This window comes from Neophocaena asiaeorientalis, unplaced genomic scaffold (assembly GCF_003031525.2).
Source record: "Neophocaena asiaeorientalis asiaeorientalis breed wild unplaced genomic scaffold, Neophocaena_asiaeorientalis_V1.1 scaffold230, whole genome shotgun sequence".
NCBI classification, from domain to species: Eukaryota; Metazoa; Chordata; class Mammalia; order Artiodactyla; family Phocoenidae; genus Neophocaena; species Neophocaena asiaeorientalis.
This window is the reverse complement of record NW_020175186.1, coordinates 6,750,729-6,773,420: the sequence shown is the minus strand read 5'-3', so window position 1 is coordinate 6,773,420 and position 22,692 is coordinate 6,750,729. Positions and strand designations below refer to the sequence as shown.

Here is a 22,692-nt window from a genome sequence, read left to right as displayed (position 1 = left end):
AGAATTAACATTCCTCCTGAAGGAAATTTTTATTAAAATAGGCTTGCTATCATAATTAGCTGTGTTTTGAGAATGACATAATGTGCCCTGCATTGAAATCTCATACTAAAATGGTATTAAGTTTGGTTAATACTATATTATCTTTCCCACCTTCCAAATGATCACTAAAAAGCACAGATGTTTCAAAGCACTCAGTCTAGAATCCCAGCCATTAGACTAGCCTTATTTTTATTTCCGGAATCATCAAACTCATTTTCTATAAGTTGTCCAAAGTTCAACTTGATAGGTAACATAAAAAAATATTAAACAATTTTGTTAATGTATTTTTTAGCCTAAAATATGGAATTTGAGATGAAATCACAAAGTTCTTTGACTTTACTCAACCACTAGATGGAGGGAGAGTGCCCAACTTGAGTGTTTCTTAATTTCTTTTGCAGAAACTCATAATACAAACCACTGCTTGAAGTGTGGCTTTCTTTTGTCTTATATCTGTTGTTAGATATACACATCAAGGGCTGATTGGAAGGAATGATAATTACAACCCATTTAAGATATGGGAGGAGGGAGCAATTTGTCCATTTGGGGATGGATGCCTGGACCTGCTCTAGGGTCTTGATGCTTCCTGTAATCCTGTTAACCTGACAAAGCACAGAATAAGACACTTGGTGATGTCCATTTTGGGGAAATGTGGTAATATGAAAGTAGGTTTAAAGGAAGGCAGTATGGAAGCATGAGTAAAGCATGGATTTTACAATCAGATATAATCATCAGGGAAAAGCAAATCAAATCACAAGGTATTACCTCATACCTGTTGTGATTGTTATTATCAAACAAAACAAACAAAATAAAAGTAGCAAGTGTTGGCAAGGATGTGGAATATTTAGAACACTTGAATATCGTTGGTGGGACTATAAATTGGTACCGCCACTATGAAAAACAACACAGAGGTTCCTCAAAAACTTAAAAACATAACTACCATTTAATCCAGCAATCCCACCTCTGGGTATATATCTAAAGGAACAGAAATCGGAATCTCAAAGAGATATCTACACTCCCTTGTTCACTGCCACATTATTCACAATAGCCAAAATATGGAAATAACCCAAATGTCCATCCACAGATGGATGGATAAAAAAATGGTGGAATTGACATACAATAGAATATTATGCAGCCTTAAGAATAGAAGGAAATTCTGCCATATGCAACAATATGGATGAACCTGGAGGACATTATGTTAAGTGAAATAAGCCAGCACAGAACAAATACTGCATAATTCCACTTATATTAGGTATCTTGAAAAAACACACTCATAGAAGCAGAGTAGAATGGTGGTTCCTAGGGGGTAAGGGAGAGGGAAATGGAGAGTTGCTGTTCAATGGGTATAAAGTGTCAATTATGTAAGATGAGTAAGTTCTAGAGACGTGCTGTACAAACGACATCGTGCCTGTAGTTAACACTACTGTAGGGCACTTAAAAATTTGTGAAGGGGGTAGATCTCATGTTAAGTGTTCTTATCACAATTTAAAAAAATCAGATATAGGTTTAAACTTACTAGATATTTCCTCCTAAGTCACCTACCTCTCTGAGGATCAATTTCTTCATCTCCAGTTGGAGATAATATGCAACTGGGATATTATGTAATGAATATTGATAATGTGCCTGGCACATCATAGGCACTTGATAAATGGAAGAAGACCTTATTGCTAAGGACGTTGTCAGGAGAGGATTTGAGAGGCCCTTTAGGACGTAACAGCTTTTGAAAAGCTGGTCAGTACTGAGGACCAAATACAGAGTTCTCATGCCAAAGAGGCAAGAATGGGCCGGAGAGTTGTTTCTGCCCTTTGTCCCAGACCTGAAACCCAAAGCCTGAGAAGCAGGCACCATATCTACCTGCTTGTTCATTTTTATATTGCTATGATATATGCTCTACATGGCACAAAACTGACCACCTTTGATTGTATAAGACCAATGTGCATGTAAATATATACATACATATATACATTCACAGATACATACAATAAATAATCTATAACATGATTTTCATGTAATTCTACAATTAACTGCAGAGCAGGTAAGAAATATGACATTAATTCACGTGAACATAGCTGGTAGAAACATAATACAACCCAATCTTCAGCTTTTCAACATTTTGTTACCTTGCAATAAACAAAAAAAGAGCTTAAAACAGAACTAAAACAAAGCAACTCAAAATAAAAGCCCTATGTCCTCCACTCACTCGCCATGATAACACCTAAGACTTAACCATGTCTGACACCTTGAATGGAAAAATTCAGTCCCATGAAATTTTGAAAGTCAAGATATTCAGTGATGCTTATCTTAGTTTAGAATAGAAAGTCTGACAGGATCTTAATTACAGTGTGACAGAAGTAGCAGTAATATAATACCACAAAGCACAGAAGAAAAGAGTTTGCTAGAGCCTTTTAAAACACTCCTTGTGCTAAAGGTTAAAGAATACTTATCTCATACAAAAGAAGCCTAATTTACTTCATTCGCACGTAAATCAATAGGAACAGAAAATCTATTCCTTTCATTGCCTTTTGTTCATTTTCAGCTTTGTAAGCCTGGAGGAGGAAGTCTACACCACATGGGAAAACTTTGTGAATATGTTCTCCATGGAACCAATTTGAACAGTAGCTAACTGCCTAAAAATCATTTTCTGCTTTTGTCAATTCATTTTAAAAGACCATTTTTTTCTAAAACCCTAAAGACTATCAAAAAACTCTATAACTAACACATGAATTCAGTAAAGTTGCAGGATAAAAAAGTCAGTATACAAGTATCAGTTGTGTTTCTATATACTAACAAAAAGCTATCAAAAAGAGAAATTAAGAAAACAATACCATTTACAATGACATCAAAAAGAATAAAATATTTAGGATTAAATTTAGCCAAGGTGGTGAAAGGTCTATACATTGAAAACTATAAGATGTTTGCAAAAGAAATTGAAGAAGACAAAAATAAATGGAAAGATATTCTGTGCTCATGGATTAGAAAATTTCACACTTTGAAATGTCCGTACTACCCCAAAAGATCTACAGATTAAGTGCAATCTCTATCAGAATTTCAATAGTATTTTCACAGAAATAGAAAAACCTATCTTAACATTTTTATGAAACCACAAAAATCCCAAATAGCCAAAGCAATCTTGAGAAAGAACAAAGCTGGAGGCATCACACCCCATGATTTCAAACAATATTATAAAGCTATAGTAATCAAAAGAGTACATATTGGCATAAAAACAGGTACATAGATCAATGGAACAGAATAGAGAAACCATAAATAAGCCCATGTATATATGGTCAATTTTCGACAAAAAGCCAAGTATACTCAATGGGGAAAGGATAGTCTCTTCAATAAATGGTGGTGGGAAAACTGGATATCCACATGTAAAAGAATGAACCTATGTATCTTCCACCATACACAAAAATTAACCCAAAATAGATTAAAGATGTAAATTTAAAACCTGAAACTGTAAAACTACAAAATCAATCTTGGCAATGATTTTTAGGATTTGACACCAAAAGTAAAGGCAACAAAAGCAAAAATAATTAAGAGTGACTATATCAAACTACAAAGCTTCTGCACAGCGAAGGAAGCTATCAACAAAATTAAAAGGCAATCTACCAGGGGACTTCCCTGGTGGTCCAGCGGCTAAGACTCTGAGCTCCCAATGCAGGGGGCCCAGGTTCAATCCCTGGTCAGGGAACTAGATTCCACATGCCACAACTAAGAGTTCACATGCCACAACTAAAAGGTCCCGTGTGCCGCAACTAAGACCTGACACAGCCAAATAATAAATAAATAAATAAATAAATATTTTAAAAAAGGGAATCTACCAAATGGGAGAAAATATTTGCAAATCATATATCTGATACAGTGTTAACATCTAAAATATATAAAGAACTCATACAACTCAATAGCAACCAAAAAAATCTGATTAAAAAATAGGCAGAGAAACTGAATAGACATTCTTTCAAAGAAGATACATAAATCAACAGGTACATAAAAAAGTGATCAACATCACTAATCACCAGGGAAATATAAATCAAAACCACAATGATATATTACCTCATACCTGTTAGGGTGGCTATTATCCAAAAGACAAGAAATAGTAAATTCCCTGGCAGTTCAGTGGTTAGGACTCCACGCTTCCACTGCCAAAAACAACAACAACAAAAAACAAAAAACCCCAAATGTTGGTGAGGATGTGGAGAAAAGTGAACCCTTGTGCACAGTTGATGGAAATGTAAGTTGGTACAGCTACTATGGAAAACAATATGGAAGTTCCTTAAAAAATTAAAAATAGAACTACCATATAATCAATCAATTCCACTTCTGGGTATATATCCAAAGGAAATGAAAACAGCATCTTGAAGAGGTATATGCACTCCCATGTTTTTGCACCATTACTCACAATAGTCAAGATAAGTAAACAACTTGTGTCCATCAGCAGAGGAATGGATAAAGAAGATTTGAGATACACACACACACACACACACACACACGCACACACACAAAATAGAAGAGTATCCAGCCATGAGAAAGAAGGAAATCTTGCACCTTGTGACAACATGGGCTTTGAGGGTATTACACTAAGTGAGATAAGCCAGATAGAAAAGAAAAATACTGCATGGTATCACTTTATATGTGAACTCTTAAAAAAGAAAGAAAGAAAAAAAAAGCCAAACTCATAGAGAATAGAGAAGTAGTAAAAAAAAAAAAAAATATATATATATATATATAGTATTTTTATTTTCAAGACACTATAACTCCAAATTACAATCTCACTTCTCAGCTTCAGAGGTTACTGATTCAACATCATATAAAGAAATGCCTAAAGGGGGATGAATATTTCCAGTGGGCACATGTTTGTCCAGGAAGATGCTGCCTTCCAGAGTGGTAGTGAGTTTGCAAAACTCTGAAATAAACTTGTCACTAGGTGAAATGCTTTTGAACAGTAGGTGTTTCTTTGTTTTCATGCTAATTACCATTTGGCCTTCAGGAAGAACAAGGGGATTCTGAGATACCAAATCAAGGAATTTGGTTATGGAATAGGATTCAACCCTGGGACAATGAAAATATTTTGCTTTTAGGCAAAATTGTTATACAAATACATGTGCACATAGATAAAGAATATTCAAGGAAATGCATTTTATGGTCCCATTAACTGTCATGATTACTACCCAGTAGCAAGGCCATGGTTAAAAGATGGACCAGAAGGGAAAAAAAGTACTGAGCTTTTTTTTAAGGAGGGGAAAAGTACTTTTTCATAGTTTGAATTGCATCATACAAGGTTGAACTTGATGAAATCCTTGTGGTGTAGTAAATAGAACATGCTGTTAAGAGGATTCTTTAATTAATTCTTTAACTCATTTAATTCTTTAATGTGACTTTTACCTCTGCTGAATAATAATGTTTTGTTCCTATATCCAAATCTTGAGTCATTTAAACTTTAACAGAAAAATCACCATTCTGATAAATGTTTGATGTTTCTCAAATCTTATTTTACTACCATTTTGATATCTTAAGTTGATGCTAAAATCTTTCATAAATCTATTCTCATAGAGAGTAAGAAGAAAGTAGAAAGTGATTTTATGTTCTCATGAGAGGAGACTACTTAGGGTAGGATTTAAATGGTATGAATATTTTGTTTAGACATCTTTAACTATGTAAGGTTCCCTCATCTGCTAAAAGGAATACTCATCTCCAAAGGTGATAATGAAAGTTGCATAAAATGAAACAATACATCTGGACAGTCTTTGTATATCTTAAGTGTTTAAAGAACTGTAGCTATTATATTTATTTGAATTAATGTATTGAGAAAGCATTCAAGACTACAAAATACTATGCAAATTTAAATTATATAGAACTGTCTATTGCATTGCTGAATTATTGATTATGTGGGATATACCTGAAAGAGACATTTGGCATAAAGAGAAACAGTCTTAGAATTTATCCAAGAGACTTTGCATATAAAAATATAGAAATAACCTTTTTATAGTGCTTCTCCCCTGCAAAAACAAAAACAAGCAAATAAATTTAGTACCATAACTCGCTTTTATAGTCAGCATTACTATAAAGCTTTCATCCAATCAGAAGAAAGGCCAAATTTTTTTAATAAGTCTGTTGATAGCTTACCTTACTTGACTTGCATTCATTGTTAATATTCCATAGAAGAAAACACACAAGCCAACAATAGCTGCAGGAATCAGCATTCCAGTATACCACCCCAGCCAAGCAAAGTATAGCCCAATCTTCTCACCAAAGTATAGCCTGCATGAGAAAGCAAATCCTTAGCTTAAGGCAACGTAAGTGACACTACAAATAGCGATGTCGCACCTAGTCAATTTCAGATGGACAATTGACTATACTGGCTCAGTTCCTCCTGCGCTTCATCCGGGGTGTCTTAATAGTCTCGCTCATTAATGAATCCAATAATGGTGATATTGTTTATCATTAAACATTGTCATTATAGGAGTCATTTTATTTTATTTATTATCGGAGTATGTTTATTTCTTTCTTTTTATTAGCCAGGTCTTGCTTTTCTTCATCCTCCTAGTATAATCCCTTTTTGTTTTCCTTACACAAAGCTGTGCTAAACCATATTGCTTTGGCGTAAATTAGAAAAACATCTCCCTCTAGGTAGCTGCTGAAAGCAGACTTGATTTCTGTCTCTGTCTGCACCCTTGGCCCGACTCCCTTATGCCAGACACAATCTGCACAACCATGTCACACATCTTCCTCAACAAAGTTCAACTCTGCTGTTCCTGGAGCACACGATTCCTTCCTTGGTTTATGCTAAGTTCCCTTACTTTGGAATATTACATTTTACCCTCTTCTCCTGTCTGGCTTGTACTTATCCTGTACTTTATATCACTTCTCCTGGGAAGCCTGCCCTGATTTCACTTCAAACCTGGGTTAGACGTCCCTGCTCTTGCTATCACATTCCCTTCACACGTGTTTCAGTGTCTTAAACTTGTAAAACTTTATGACAATTACCTGTCACTCCCCTATTCCTCTCCCTCCCCATCAGAATGCAAGCTGCTTGAAAGTGGACCTGTGTCCTGTTTCATTAGCACCCACCACAGGAAGTGTTTTATTGAAAGAAGTGAAGGGAATGAATGCATTTTATTTCCCTTCAGCTTATTAACATAATTTATATGGAAGTAGCAGATGAATAAGGCAGTTCTGATGACCACTCAGTTGTTCTTTCTTCACCGAATCTACTGCCAATAGTTAACTGTCACAGTTTATACAGCTCTGGTAAAAAATAATAATTTCTTGAATTCTGTACTGGTGTTTGTCCCAGCACTAGTTTTAAAGATTGGTGTTTTACAGTTCATTTGGGAATACCTCTCTGTGCAAAAATTCTTGCTGGGAAGAAAATTCTCTTGTTATTTGTTTTTCCTTAACAAGACTTCTCTCTCTGAAAATCATTCTTTCTACTCCATTCTCTGTATTGTGCCAACTAAAATTTGTACGTATTCTACCAAGCGTAGACATGGAGCTGTCCTCCACTGAGCATCATTTACCTAATTTTTTTGTTTTTTCATTTATTTCTCCTAGGAGACAGATCAATAGTCTATTCATTTCTTATATACTGACAGTGTTCTACTCTGAGACGAAGCTTATAATATTAACAGTTATTCTAATATAGCCACTTGTTCCTTTAAACAAGTGTTCTGTGGGGTGGAGTAGGGTTTGGGCACATATTACTAACATTTTTATAACGATGACTATAAAGGGCTGCACAGACAGACCCCCTTATATGGAAAGCATTATACCAAGATTTTAAATCATACATTGTTGAAGGTTAAGAGGGGCAATAATGTTATGTGACAGGAGTATAATTACCTAAGTTACAGCAGATTTCAGATCTGTTTCATGAGAAGAAGCTAGTTCCAGGCAAAGAAGGCTAATGAAAATGTCCTTAACCTAGAACGTGGGAAGTCACAATCTTTTAGGATCTCTAGGTGTTCCTTAAATTTCTTTAAAACGATGACAGGGCAAGGAGGAACAGGGGGTTGCTATTGGTGTCACCCCATCACACTTCACCCACCGTCACTTTCATGTTTTATATACTGGTGTCCTATGTGACATTTCATTTGATGATAGGATTCTACTGCTGAAGTAACTTCTATCATAAAAAACTTCTATTATAAAAACAAATGTTAAGTTGACCTCTTTTAGAGAGAATCATTTCACTTAGTTTTTAAATTTAAATCCTTCTGGTGCCTATTGGGAAACATTGAAAAAAAACCACACAGCTATTTTGTTGAGCAGGTTTCGTAGTTGACCATTTTTTAAATGTATTCTTTCCAGATTCCAGTATTTCCCATGGAAAAATAGATTGAAATGAAGATAGGCATTGGCTACTAAATTTTAAGTCTATTCTTAAAATGAGAACAAAACACAAACACATGTTCAAGAATGGTTGTTTATAAAACATAAAATGAATTGATAGTCCCTCACTTTTCATCCACTATTACTGAACTGCCTTTTTCAGCAGGAGAGAATACAGGCCTTGCCTGTGGGTGTCCATCATCTGTGACACAAGTATATTAAAAAAACTCTGATTCCAGGACACCCTCTTTCTCTCACTATGGACAGGAAGCCACACAATAAGAGGCTCACGTCCTCAAAATTGTATAGTTTTAAGAACAATGTAACTCCAAATAATTAAAAAGTCACAGATTTTAAGGCAATCTTCCTGCTCATTGTAGAAAACTGGGTCTTGTACAAAATGCTATGTACAAGATTGTATAGTTTAATCTGAACGCTTCATCGCCATCTCAACTTTGTTAACAGGAAAGTTCCTAGAGAGCAGGCACCTGTTGAAATGCCATCTATACTCTTTTACGGCCTTCATCTTGGGTGGGTCCCTCATCACATCTCTTCCCTTAGCCACTTGAACACAAAATACATGATTTTCATAAGCAAAGTTTCCCCTCTGAATCAACACCTAGAGAATTGGTAATAGTAGCTGAATCACCCTATTTATTGAAAATAAAGGTTGCTTGGTAAAATTACCTGAGGCAGCAATAGCAATGTCTCCTATAGATAGGAGAACTGTTGACACTGAAATGCGTGCTTGAAAATCCCAACTTCACTTTAATTCCTATTAAATATGGTTTTGTGAATTAGCACATCTCACTGTATTCATGTATCTCTAAAACAATTATTCTTTAACCTGCATAAATAAGACTCTGATAATTTGTCGTGATTGAATTAGAATCAAAGCATCTTGATTTTCGATATACCCAAGTACTTAATGTTTGAGATAAAAATGGTTTGGTGTTGGATAGTATGCTTTGTACATCCATTCCACATTCTACCTTTTTCCTTCCTGCTATGTGCCCAGGAGGCTCACCTCTCTGCATAGTATCACCTATGTTTCTTCCTTCTTCTTGCTTCCTGATAGGCTCATTGGCCAACTGAAGGTACCAGCAGGAGATCACAAGGAGGGATAAGAGATGTGGGGTATTTTTTATTACTCTGACTTTCTTCTTCTATGATTATAGGTTTTAACAAGTTCTGCCAACTGCTCTCTCCCTTTGTCCCTTCAAGTCTAGGTCTGATAACAGCTTCCAGCTTTTGCCAGTCCCTGGAAGCTTCATTATCATCTGTTGGCTCCCTTGATTCTATTTATACTTCTGCATATTAAATTCTCTTCAAATACCCCTTCTATTCTATCAGTTCTATCAGTTTCCTGTTGGGAAAATGATTGATATAGTTATGAGTTATTCTTGATATTTATATTTCATAAACAGCTCAAAATATCAACATATATAACCTTATAATATGAATGCTCTTTTTTATTTTACTTTATAAATATTTCTAGTTATCTGGGGACTTAAGTCCTTTTTAATATATATTTCCTGATTTTTAAAAATAAGAACAAATTATTCTCCATCAAAATAAAATAAATCATGAATATAACACTATTTCAAGACTAATTCAAGTTGAGAGCAGTTATTTACTAGGATATACTTCCTGGAATAGAATAGACACTAAGTATTTGTTGAAGGATAAATACATGCATAGATGCTATGTTGGCCATTTTTCTCTTTGCTCTTAGATCCATTTTCTGCCTTTTCCTCTTTGGATTTGTTATCACGGGAAAGTAGATTATATAGATTCACTTGTAAGTTGCTGCTGGTAAGTTACACTAGGAGGTACTGGAAGTCTCAAAGGTGGAAGGAAGGGAAGAGCCCATATCTTTTCTCCTCTCCTGGCTGTACTCAGGGCTGTCTCCAGAGCAGCCATAATTTGTTATGGCTCCATAATTCTCTGTGGCTCGACTCTCAACACTTCACTTTCCTGCAGGTAGTCCTACTCGTGGATGGCATAGCTCTTGCCCAACGGCTCAGGTAGTAAGCTCTGAAATATACTTCATCTCATTTTCCCTCCAGCTTTAAGGGTTGTTAGCAATTTTCTGCTGTTGTTAATCGCTGGTTGCCTCACATTTCTGTTTATTTCTCAGCTTTCCCATCCCCTGTGCTACTGATTCCCTAAATTAAGTTCCTTTCATTGAAAAGACGTACAGTGGCTTCTTTTTTCTTAATCACACCCTAACTAATACAGATGATTTGGTGGGTAAATAAAATAATAAGAAAAGGATAACAAAATAGCATAATATGTCTTCCGTTATCAATCCAGTACCTGATTAAATCCAGGGGCTGATGCTTGTACCACATTCCCCAGCGTGCCCAGCGCTCATATAATAGATGTCTGTTATTCTGAGGTCCATGGGTTTTGATGGGCTGGTTACTCTTGTAGGCGCCCTGAAACAAATAAAATAAGATGAATTGATATTTATTCTTTTAGTGAAATTTGAACTAATAGGAATTGTTTTTGCTTTTTTTCCTTAGGGAATAATTTAATAACTTACTGAAAGCTTCAGAAATTATAAACATAAGTCCATCACTGAAGTGATGTAGTAAATGCATTTATATATCTATATTTCATTGAAAATACTCTGATAGTTCCTTAAAAATTCTTTCTTAAATCCCTTTTTTAAACCAATGAGATCCCTTTCACTTAAAGTAAGCTTTAGGTTTCATTGTTTGGAACCCAAGGTCTTGTAATAAACACAATATCTTCATCATCATTGAGAGAAATTGTTGTAATCTTTAGTTCAGAAATTGAGCATTATTCTGCTTTGAGAATTGATCCAGTACCAGAAAATATTTATTTCATTTATAGAAGCTAAGGGAAAGAGTCAATGTTCATTCAGCAAATATAGACACCCCCCCCGCAAAGAATCACTATGCTGTCCGCATGAAACTGACATAATACTGTAAACCAACTATATTTCAATAAAAAAAATTTTAAGTATAAGAGGCCTGTCTCCAGTGTTATTCATGTTTTGAAATCTGTAAAATTTACTTCCGGTTAGATATTCCAAAAATGGAAGCATGTTTTCCAATTCTTTATACCCCCCTCAAAAATCTGTCATATGGGTTGCAATTTCAGAAACATAGAATATATATGCCTATTAGAGGAACATGTTCCCTGAAGGCTGAACTGCTCTGCTTTTATAATTTAAAAAAAATGATAATAGATATAGTGACTTTATTTTCTGAATCAAAACTTAGGACACAGGATTTTACAAAGTCCCTCTGCTCACTCTAATATGTGATTCTACTTTTATGAAATGTTTGATGAAAATTTAAAACAAGTGGAATTATGCCTCAGTTACCTCACCTAAATGATGAGGATAAGATAAGTATTAATGATACCAATACAGAGGGATCTTGTGAGGGCCCGTTTGGAGAATAGCTATAAAGTGCCAGCCACATAAGAAGTATAAAAATAATGTCAGTCGGGCTTCCCTGGCGGCGCAGTGGTTGAGAGTCCGCCTGCCGATGCAGGGAACATGGGTTCATGCCCCGGTCCGGGAAGATCCCACATGCAGTGGAGCGGCTAGGCCCGTGAGCCATGGCCGCTGAGCCTGCGTGTCCGGAGCCTGTGCTCCGCAACGGAAGAGGCCACAACAGTGAGAGGCCCGCGTACCGCAAAAAAAAATAAAATAAAAAAAAAAATAATGTCAGTTAATTTTTGGTGTTTGCTATATTGTGGCCACTGAACAGTGCAAAACTATCATCTGAATGGTTCCAGACAACCAGGGCTGTGAGTTCCTATGAAGAAAGATGGCACCTTGAATCATGGTCTGTAGATGCCTCAAGGCTGAAATGAGAGACACATATGGACTTTGCCTCTGGCTTTCTAAGAAAATAGATAAGTTAATTAGGTAAGGGTGGAAGAGCAGTCTTCCCTAAGGGAGCCCAAAGTGTTTAAAACCTAACGATTGGAAGCTAAGGAGATGAAAGTAAAGATCAAGATTCTAAGACATCCACTTGAGAAAAGTTTGTTTGCTTGTGAAACTGGACTGACTTGTTAAGGTAGCCTGCCCTGAGATTGGGAAGGTAAGGGAAGGTGAACCAAAATCTCAGGTTTCTTTCATGTATTTCTGATAATCCTAAAATACATGACTTTCCTTCCCAGCCTCAGTGGTCAGACATAGGCATTTCCTGGGTTTTAGGCACTAAGCTTTAGATCTGTAGTACCTCATTGTTCTGACTTGACTCAGTAACCTCAATCAACCATAATGCTCTGACTCTTGCCCACCCATGCATTCTCCTCCCTTTTCAGAGGACTATGTACACTCAGTGATCCCCACCACCTCCATGATCGGCCCCTTCCTCCAACTGACACACTTTTCTACTGTCTCCACTATTCATAATTGATGGGATTATCAATTCCATCAACATTTTAGGCAAACTCTTTCTCATATATATATTCTCCTTCTTCCCTTTCTTTCTTCTTTGTCATGCCAAATTTCACTGGACATGTCTCTTTCTTCCCTCTAGCTACTGTCTCTTTTGTAAGTAAAAAATAAATCTCAGCTGTGGGTGCAAAGTGTGAGACCGATACTAATAATACTCCTGCATTAAGGAAGAAGGAGGTCTAAACTGTGTCTGTCCTTATTCAAATTATAGTCAGTGCCACTGACTCCATTTTCCTCTAAATAAGTCTTGTTTTTCTTTCTTCAAGTAGTAGTCTTTAAAATTGATAGAAAATTCCTGAGTCCATTTTATTGACTTGCTGCTTTGTTTTCGTTACTTGTATTTCATCAATATTGTTTTCCAGTCGTTTTGTGTATGTATACCATATACTAGTACTTCTACCAAGTTATAAGAATAAACGGGAAAATGACTATTATTTACAACCTATTCCCAATAGTTTCCAAATTTCATACAAGAAACTATCAAATAAACTGTCAGAACACAGGCTAGTTAGGTAAACAAAATTACTTAGAGAACAAAACAAACCTTCCTGTGCTACAGAAGCTCTCCCAGGGACTCACGTTTGCCACTGAACAGTTTACCACTTACTGACTAGGTCATATTTGACATGGTGTTTAATTTCTCTGCACCTTGCTTCTGCATCTCTGCAATGGAAAAATAATAATATCTCCCCTCCAAAGTTATTGTCAGATGAGTGGGAAAACCCATGCATGGGACCTGTTGCATGAAACACTCTAACACATTATCTGTTATCATTATTTCTATTCCTAATATAAGTAGGTATGCCATAGCGAATAGAAGCATTGGAGTCTGGCTTCCTGGGCTCAAAACTGTGTCTTTAATACTTAACCTTTCTCTGCCTTAATTATCTATCTATAAAACAGAGTTAATATTATTGCCTATCTAAAAGGGTTGTTGCAAAGGTTAAATGAGATAGTCCATATGAAACGTTTAGCTCAGTACCAGACAGGAAGTGCTCAATACATTTTATCTTTATCAGTTATACTAGACTGAATTCCTCAGGTATAAGGGTTATGTCCTATGAGTTCTTAGCCTTTAAAAAAAGAAGACTGATGGGCTTTGAAAACACACACATTAAACCTCTAAAGACCCTGTTCTTATTTTAAAATGTATAACTGCCTTAAGCAGAATATAGGAGTCAGCTGATCCTTTAACCCCGTCCTGTTTGAGCAAAGAACAGACGCCCTCTGGCAACCTACACGCAGAGGCGGGGCCAAATCCAAAGCTGAGCCCTGGGAGCTGTGCTAACAAAGAAGAGAAAGGGATATCTCTCCCAGCAGCCTCAGAAGCAGCGGATTAAAGCTCCACAATCAACTTGATTTACCCTGTATCTGTGGAATACATGAATAGACAACGAACCATCCCAAATTGAGGAGGTGGACTTTGACAGCAAGATTTATGATTTTTCCCCTTTTCCTCTTTTTGTGAGTGTGTATGTGTATGCTTCTGTGTGAGATTTTGTCTGTATAGCTTTGCTTTCACCATTTGTCCTAGGGTTCTATCCGTCCGTTTTCTTTCTTTATTTTTTAAATTTTTTTTCTTAATAATTATTTTTGATTTTTGATTTTAATAACTTTATTTTATCTTACTTTATTTTATTTTATCTTCTTCCTTCCTTCCTTCCTTCCTCTCTCTCTCTCTCTCTCTCTCGCTCTTTCATTCTTCTTTTTCTCCCTTTCATTCTGAGCCATGTGGATGAAAGGCTCTTGGTGCTACAGCCAGGAGTCAGTGCTGTGCCTCTGAGGTGGGAGAGCCAACTTCAGAACACTGGTCCAAAAGAGACCTCCCGGCTCCACATAGTATCAAACATCTCAACACCAGCACCCACCTTCACTTACAACTGACACTGCAGAAATACAAAAGATCATGAGAGATTACTACAAGCAACTCTATGCAAATGAAATGGAGAACCTGGAAGAAATGGACAAATTTTTAGATATGCACAACCTGCCATGACTGAATCAGGAAGAAATAGAAAATATGAACAGACCAATCACAAGCACTGAAATTGAAACTGTGATTAAAAATCTTCCAACAAACAAAAGCCCAGGACCAGTCGGCTTCACAGGCGAATTCTATCAAACATTTAGAGAAGAGCTAATATGCTTCTCAAACTCTTCCAAAATATAGCAGAGGGAGGAACACTCCCAAACTCATTCTACGAGGCCACCATCACCCTGATACCAAAACCAGACAAGGATGTCACAAAGAAAGAAAACTACAGGCCAATATCACTGATGAACATAGACGCAAAAATCATCAACAAAATACTAGCAAACAGAATCCAACAACACATTAAAAGGATCATACACCATGATCAAGTGAGGTTTATTCCAGTGTGAGAGAGCGGCATGGACATATATATACTACCAAACGTAAAATAGATAGCTAGTGGGAAGCAGCTACATAGCACAGGGAGATCAGCTTGGTGCTTTGTGACCACCTAGGGTGATGGGATAGGGAGGGTGGGAGGGAGGGAGACGCAAGAGGGAAGAGATATGGGAACATATGTATATGTATAACTGATTCACTTTGTTATAAAGCAGAAACTAACACACCATTGTAAAGCAATTATGATGTTAAAAAAAAAAAGAATATAGTATGTGTGTGTATTGGGGGGGAGTTTAAAACTGATTCACATGTCATTCATGACTCAGCAGGCGGAGTTACCACAACATGACCTACTGAAAACTGGAAGAGAGGTAATAATCTGGCAGAAAATCAAGTAAATAATGGGGTGTAGATTTTTGGTTTGGGTTTGTCTTAGGTTTTCATGTATCCCAAGTAATAGGCACAGACCAGAACCTGCCCTGTTTGGAAGTTGTGTAAATCCCAAGCTGAGTCAAGCATGGAGCTGTGTTGGAGCAGAGGGCTATCTATGTCTGGTCAGAGTGGCTGAGCAATGTCCATGAGTTTCCTCTGAGGGTGGGATTCCTGGTACAGAGCAAATTGCAGAAGGGTTCTGGAGCACAGGAGCCAGTGTGCAGCCACACATTATCACGGGGTCTCAGAAAGGTCCAAGGCCACTCACTGGATGAACCCTCAAATAAGGAATATGGCAACTAGACTTAAGTGAAAAAAAGAAAATGAGATCAAGCATTGAGCAGGAGAAACATTTTTTTAAAATGGAAATTGTACTTGAAAATTACCTCATGTGGGGGAAAAGCTGCTATATATGAGCCATTGTTTATAAGTTTACAGATACCTGGAAAAAGAAGAAAAGAACAGTGCTTGAGTTAGTCTAATTGAAGACTTCCCTCTGAAGCAACCTACATAATACTTGGGAAAATATATTAATTTAAAAACAAAATAATCCAAATGACTTCCATAGCTTTATCACATATGAGGACAGTGAGGCTGTGAAAGAGACTTATTCTAAGAGTCTAATTGTGTCCTTACAAGATTAATAAAGGGTTTGCAAGGTGCCAACATATGGCACTTTGCCATATCATGAAATGTGGGGATTTTAATACCCACTTAGTTGGGGGCACATGAGCCTGGAACAACTTTTTTTTTGACTCAAAACAAAATTTAGTCAAGGAAGCAGAGGAATTCCCCACTCCTCAAAATGTCTCAAAGGAGATTGGTATTGAGAAATCTTTAATTCTTTAATACTGATCCAAAGAGAATAAATAGCGATATGTGACCCTTCTTAAAATCTCTCCATCCCAATGAGAGTGTAGTGAAATGGACTGTCTCATATAGTTCTGGGAAGACTAGATATTTGGAAAACTCTTATGAAGAGCAATTTTCATTGCAATATTATTTATATTAGTAAAGAATTAGAAATAATTGTACATCCAAAATTGGGTAATTGTTTCATTATTATGGTTCAATCAATTATATAAGTGCTTGGTAAATGACTGTGATTTGATGAATGCTTACAATAGAATATTGTACAGCTATTTAAAATAATGTTTTCAGACATACTAAAGGGCTTGAGAAAGTACTCATAATGGTAATTTCAAAAAGGATAGAAAATTGTAAACATTGCATGCTTCTAATTATGAGATGTATATGTATATATATTCAGTACTAATTTGGTACAGTGAAAATTGAATGTAGGGATTTTTAAATTTTATTTTTATACCCTTCTGTGTTTATTGCATGTTTGACAAAGGGCATGATATCTTTACAATCATTTAAATGTCAATTTTATTTTTTAAAGTCTACATAAGCACATAGTGCTAGCAGTTAGACACATTTGTAGTTTACATTCTGGATTTCTCTATCTTTATTTCTTGTTTGGAAAACTTCTGATTAAGTGTCAAATTTTTTATAAGGATTTCGTTTTTGAATTAATTATTTTGACTGCTCAGTAATAAATGAATTATTAATCAGAAGAGAACCAAAGTCTGAACATTCCTCTTTGGATGACTTGAAACATAGTTCATTTTACTAATATGGTAATCTATTTGAATGCAAATCCGTACATATTGGTACAAGTTTCCAGTGGCTATCAACTCTTTTATTTGAAGGAATTTTAGAACATGACTAACATTTTATTTCTTCAGCCATGTTGTATTTTTCACACTAACAAACGGCCAGCTCATTTGTTACCTGTTGTTTTCTGCTCTGCTCTGTGTAAACTTGTCAATTTTACTTAATTTCCCAGGTGAAACTTTCTGTTTTCTTTTGCATCAGACATGTTGTAGCATACTGCTAAACATTCAAACAGAGACATTTAGAAATTTAAAATTAGCTGTAATCTCACCTCTCAGAGATAATGTCTAAAATGTTTCATATAAATTCTAGATTCTTTTTTTGTGAGTGTTTAGAAAATGGGATTACACATTAAATTTAGTTTTGTAATGTTTTTTTTTCCACTTAATAATGCTTTACAGATATATTTTGAAGTCAATAATTACAGAACTGATACTAATTTTCAGTCTCCATGAGTAAAGGGTCTGTGTCATATACTTTCCATAATATTTAGTGTATAATAGATGCTGAATACATTTGAGATAAGAGTGAATAAAATCACATCATTTTTAATGGATGCATTATGTGCATATAGCCTAATGGACAGCTAAAGTATCTCCAGTATTATTCTATTCTATTCTTTGTCTACAAAGCCACAATGAACAAATTTCTACATATATTGTTATTCAAAAGTCTGATTATTTCTTTGGGCTAAATTTCTAGAAATAAAATTTCTGTTCCAAAGTTCTTGCACATTTCACATTTTGATACACATTGTCAAGTGCCCTTGAAAAAGTTTTTTGTTTGTTTTATTTTGTTTTCTTTCATTGAAAGGCTGAAAATACAATGTTTAAAGTTTGTTCACTGCATTATATCCTCGTATCTAATGCAGGAAGGCAAAGCTTCAGTTGTTAAAAAATACTTCTGAGTGTAATCAGTAAAAGTAAATTCCATAGTGTGTTTTTAATTAGTGTTCTTACCCACTTTTGATATTCCATTTTCATATTTGGTGTGCTGCAGCATGTGATAGACTATCCTGCTTCGAGTAGCATTGCTGAAGAAGGTGTCCTTATTGTTTATTATGAAGCTGGGAAAATAAGCGGATTGGTTTTAATGTTCAATGCAGACCACAGAATCTAGCAACAGTTACAAGTCCCTGGGTAGTCATCCATGTATTTTCTCCATTAAAATGAATGCATGTAAAGTATAATAAATCAGAAGAGAAACCATCTTCTTAAAAAAAAATCATTTGGCTGAGAAAATATACACTTATAAATAATACAGGGCATTATCAAATATTCATTTTAATATCCTTCAGTTTATAAGGAAGCCTAAATGTCCTCATATTTCTTATTGAGCATGGAACAAGAACAGATTGTCCGCTGGCTTCCATAAATTTTGTACTACCTTAAGCAATGTGGTTCCAAATAGAACACATTAACAATTGATGTCATTCCCTAATACTGCACTTTCCGAGCTAGCTTGTTTTCAGTACTTCAGCGACAAGCAATGTTTCTCCCTTCCCCTTCATATCCTACTGTTCCATTGTAGAAAGAGTTGTATGGAGTAAACATGAGAGCCAATGATGTAAAGAGCAAAAGGGTGACTTCAAGAGGTGGTGGGAGGTGGGAGGGGTGTTCCCTGCATGGTCCAGTGGTTAAGACTCCACGCTTTCACTGCCAAGGACCTGGGTTCAATCCCTGGTCGGGGAACTAAGATCCCACAAGGCATGGCCAAAAAAATTAAGTAACTAAAAAATAACTTTAAAAAAGAGGTGATGAGAGAAAAGAGATGGGAACTCACTGGTGAATTCGTGCACGGCTGAAGGGGCCAGTATAGCAGTCTGACTCCTCCAGGTCTGGGAAAGCTGACTTGTCAAGAACCATGGGGTTTTGGGACATCCATTTTTTGATTCTTCTAAAATATTTTTGCACCCTGGAACAAAGTCACATTTTAGAACTGAATTAGGTTGCACTCCAGAGCCATGCCTACCTTCCACTACCATTCTGAAAGATTTCCAAAAGACATACACACACCCACATTCACACACACATACATGCATTATTCCTGTACCCACACAAAGGAAATAATTCCAAAGCAAACCAAATCTTGCATTTATTTAAACTCTTTCAGGGCAACTAGGTGATCCTCATAAGAAAAATCTGTGGAAAATATTAGAAAATCATCATACATAAAGATGGGGTAGGAAAAAGCATAAAGAATAAAACCAGCAAGACTGTTTATTAAAGTTGAGTGTGTGTATGTATATATCTATATCTATATATGTGTGGCTATAGATCACTTTAAAAACTCTATAGCAATGTGGCTCCAGAAAAGTGGAGACTGAAAAGAAGGAAATGGCTACAATGCACTCAACGCATTCAGTTCTGAGAGCCACAGGTCCTATGGTAACAGCAAGGGTTTCGGGTCAAGAAAAACTGGGTTCAAAGGCAGCTCTGCATTATAGTAACTATGGAAACTTGTATAAGTTATTTAATTTCTTGCCTTGGTTTCCTCACGCATAAAATAAAAGTAATAATATTGACATTGCTGGAGAGTTGTGAGTTGGTGTTTTACATTAAACTTGATGATTAACAATAAGGAGAGTTGAGTCAAGGAGTCTTTACGGTACTTTTAAGACTTTAACGGGCATGTAAATCACCTGAAGATCTTGTTAAAATGCAGATACTAATTCAGTAGACTTAGGGTGGGGTCTGAGATTCTGCATTTCTAACTAGTTCACAGGGGTGCACATCCTGCTATCCACTGACTGCGCTTTGAGGGGTGGATTTAGCACAGACTCCAGGTTAGAGAACATTAAAACACTGTTTCAGGAAATCTCACGTCAGGATACTTTGGCCTCAGCTTTAGATTACAGTCACAGCTCAGTTCTATGTGGTATATATACTGATTGGAATCATATTTATTTTTCAAAAGACAAAAATGAAAGCAAAAGAGATACCGACTCCAGAGATGGATTCTGAAAATGAGATTCTGAGTTGCTATAATAACAGCTGTGTTTACTTTAAAAATGTGCTATATTTACACACTATTTATGAGGTTCTATCTTTGGCAGTTTTTGGACTTCTGCAATAGTGAGTCAAAGTGGCAGGATATAATATTTTCCTAGAGAAGTACAATGCATCTTAATATTTGGCCAACTATGCTTAAACTTCAAAAAATTTAGTACAGCCATGTGCAGGCAGAGTGTATCTTAAAAATGATTTCATTCAAGTCTATTATGGTAAAATTACCATGTCTATATAATTTGAAATAAGCATCAAGTTTTGATTTTTAGCATGTGAAGAGTTTGGACATTTTCTTTGCCAAGTAATGTTATCATTTAGATGCCAAGTCTTTTTTGGTTTTGGAGGGACCAGAGCATTTCTTTCTAGCCTAAAATAATAAATGAGCGTTATCTGAAGTGTCCATTTTGGTTCTTCTTATTACAAAGAAAGCCTCTGAAATCACAAAATATCGCTGTATTCCAGCCACTAGTGCACAGACATGTAAAAACACTGAATGGATTATATAGCAATTACTCCAATTTTTCAAAGTTAGCCTAGTGGAGAAAACAATGGGATAAAAAATTAGAGGATGAATTTGCCAGTCATTGGAATTGAGCCAAACATTTTCAGTCTTTGAGCTTTAGGTTCCTCATCTGTAAAGAGAGAAAGTAATTCCATCTGTCCTACTTCATTAGGTGGCTAGGAGGATCAAATAAAAGGAGGCATCTGATGACACTTAGAAAATGCTGATAGCTATAGCACCCAAGGGCTTACTATCTCTGACAAAATTGCAAGCATACTAGAAATAAATGCCAATCGAAAAAAACTAAAGAAATGAAATAAAATGACTTTGAGACCATCATTGACCTTTTACAGAAAAATAAACCATATTATCAGTTTAGTTTTTTCACATACTATCTATGAAGGAATACATGATGTCTAATAGTGAAATGTGGTCAGGGCTGGATCTGAATCACAGGATGTGAAGATCTAGCTTATTATTTAATTTCTTTGATTCTCATTCAGTTTTCTCATCACTTAAATGAAGGGATATTCTGATAATTAAATAGGTAATGACTGATCCCACAGTGCCCAGCACAAAGTAAACACTCAATAAATATTTATGATAATAATAAGGAAAAGGAGTATCACTACTACTTCTACAACCACCACTACCACCACCATGCCACCAACATGATCTAACGTATTACCTACACTCTACCAAACTTTTATCACGTTAGCAGTCTTGCAAACTCAAGATTTCATGACATAATGTGAGGATGACTTCTAACAGAGCTTTAAATTCCTTTGCTAAAATCAGTGGAATGCAGAGAATTCAATGGAAATTGAAAAGAAATCTGGATTAAAGGGTCAAAAGAACGTGGTCAGAGCACAAACTCTATCACACCAGCTGTGAAAGCTAGGGGATGTGTGGTGTGGTAAGGAGTGGTGATAATGGAGTCATTTATTTTCCCTGATCTGCAAACCAGTTACTCTTTGTTCTGCCCCCCTGAATGGTCATTTTGAAGATGCTTTGATAATTGAATATGAAAGTACTTTGTAAGCTAATGATAGATAGCAGCAATAATAAAACTATAGGCATTTCCTTTTGACCTGCCTGGAGAAACGATGATCTTTGAAACCTGGATAATTGCCTGTACATATTTACCCCTAATGTTTACTGGTCAAATTACCCATGCACAAAACAACTTTCCCACATCAGGAAATGGAAAGCACAAGTGACATCTAAGTACACACATTAGACTTTTGCTTACCTCTTTCCAATTGTCTAAACATTGGGTTTTATGATTTTATAACAGTGATGCCCGTACATACACACACACAACATTTAAATTTTCTTTTCCAAAGGTCAAGTTTAAAAAAAATCAAAATCAGCCATTTCCTTAATTGAAAGTATAAACTCAGGCAAATACCAAGACAGTCATTTTTTCAGTTTAATATGTCATATAATTTTATAAATGCCTTTCCTATTTATTTGTTACCCTCCCCATACGCATCCACTAACTCAAAGAACAAAGAGAACTATTTGTAATATGTAAACTGTAAAGCAGTAGACTATAGTAATGCTTAAGGTACATTAACAATTGTTTGGAATAACTGACAACCTTATTTTCATTTCATAAAATTAAACAAAAAATAATAAACACAAAAGATAATAAAACAAATTATGACATATAATATAGCATTCAGTTTTCTCGTTTACTTTTGTTTGACCAAAATAGTAAAGAAAAACATTTTTCCACTATTAAAAATGTCTCTTTAGGATTTAGAATATACATATTTATAAGGAATTCTAAATACAAGTCTACTCTAAAACTAAATTATGACAGTATTACATAGACATTGGTTGACAATTTAATATACAGGATTTTGTCCTTCTGTGAGTCTCT

At 35.7% G+C, this 22,692-nt stretch overlaps 1 protein-coding gene across 1 annotated transcript in view; it reads right to left on the bottom strand.

Annotated features, from left to right (window-relative positions):
• ANO3 (anoctamin 3) overlaps positions 1-22,692 on the bottom strand; it is a 397,425-nt gene that overhangs the window by 74,921 nt on the left and 299,812 nt on the right. Inside the window, 5 exon segments of the mRNA XM_024764654.1 lie at positions 6,160-6,294; positions 10,684-10,805; positions 16,001-16,056; positions 18,254-18,360; positions 19,077-19,208. Coding sequence (XP_024620422.1) covers positions 6,160-6,294; positions 10,684-10,805; positions 16,001-16,056; positions 18,254-18,360; positions 19,077-19,208 — 552 coding nt within the window.